This window comes from Fukomys damarensis, unplaced genomic scaffold, assembly GCF_012274545.1.
Source record: "Fukomys damarensis isolate Sample0158 unplaced genomic scaffold, DMR_v1.0_HiC HiC_scaffold_14, whole genome shotgun sequence".
Lineage (NCBI taxonomy): Eukaryota > Metazoa > Chordata > Mammalia > Rodentia > Bathyergidae > Fukomys > Fukomys damarensis.
This window is the reverse complement of record NW_022900926.1, coordinates 72627846-72628805: the sequence shown is the minus strand read 5'-3', so window position 1 is coordinate 72628805 and position 960 is coordinate 72627846. Positions and strand designations below refer to the sequence as shown.

Below are 960 nucleotides of genomic sequence, written 5' to 3'. Positions count from 1 at the left end.
GCGGTGGCTCCCCCCCCACGGACCGCGGAACCCGCCGCCGCCAAGCCAGGTTAGGCGGGAGCTGGGAAGCCCGGTGGAAATGCGGGGACCGCGGCCGCGCCTTCGCAAGGCCAGAGCAGGCCTGCATATTCCCGGGTCCCGAAGGGACTATGCCCCCAAATGCCATCACTCGTTACGCTCCAGTAGCTCCTGAGTCTGGCGATGGGTTGGGGTCAGGTGCGCTGCTCCGAGTTTTGTGGGAGAGCCGGAGGGTAAGAAAGTTGGAGGAAGGGAACAGGCCGCGCACTCCTGCCTCTGCAGAGCTGCGACTCGAAAAGTCTTTGGGATTAGGGATTTGGTTCTCTCTTTGCTAGAGTGGTTCGCCATACTTTAAATTCCCCAGTTATGACCTACGCGGATTTAGGATTAAGGAAAATGTGACTTTTAAATTGTTTCTGCTTCCTAGTTTGCAGGATTATTTGAAATAGCTAGAAACGGGGTGCAAAGCATTCCATTCAAAATCGGCTTTGCACAGAGTTGCTTTTGCGCGCCGGAGCTCTAAGTTTTGCTGCAGCCTGAAGCTGCTGCCCAATACCCACCCCCGCCGTACCCCTCATATCCCCAGCACACGGAGACTAAATGGAAACAACTTGCTGGACTAGTAGTTGTATGGGTCTCAACCTTCCCGTCACACCAGAGAGAAGGAGGATCAAGCAATCCAGAAGGAACGAAATTGCTCTTTTCTCTCCACGAAATGCTCCAGCTCTCGCGGTCCACAGGGGGCTGGGCCAAAGGGCACAAGGCCCGGTGGGGTCCCTTTCTGGGGCTCGGAGCTCAGTGCTCTGGGCAGGACATCCCAGGCCTCCCCACCCGATCGCCCGCCCCAGGTAGCGCGCCTGGGCCCACGGCGGCCTGAGAGGTACCCACTTGTTGATCCGGCCGGTTTGCTCATGCTGGCGGTCCCGGGACGAAGCGGCTGGT

At 58.3% G+C, this 960-nt stretch overlaps 2 protein-coding genes across 3 annotated transcripts in view; one reads left to right on the top strand and one right to left on the bottom strand.

The window, feature by feature from the left end:
* Nr2e1 (nuclear receptor subfamily 2 group E member 1) overlaps positions 1-954 on the bottom strand; it is a 21160-nt gene extending 20206 nt beyond the window's left edge. Inside the window, exon 1 of the mRNA XM_010635318.2 lies at positions 907-954. Coding sequence (XP_010633620.1) covers positions 907-931 — 25 coding nt within the window. The 5' untranslated portion in view covers positions 932-954. The remainder of the gene's footprint in view (positions 1-906) is intronic.
* LOC104869909 (basic proline-rich protein-like) overlaps positions 1-960 on the top strand; it is a 50726-nt gene that overhangs the window by 2729 nt on the left and 47037 nt on the right. Inside the window, exon 1 of one of the 2 annotated variants that reach the window (XM_010635305.2) lies at positions 34-49. The exons of the other annotated variant lie outside the window; for it this stretch is intronic. The gene's annotated coding sequence lies outside the window, so the exon portion shown is untranslated. Of the gene's footprint in view, positions 1-33; positions 50-960 lie in introns of those variants that run through there. 2 annotated transcript variants of the gene reach the window in all.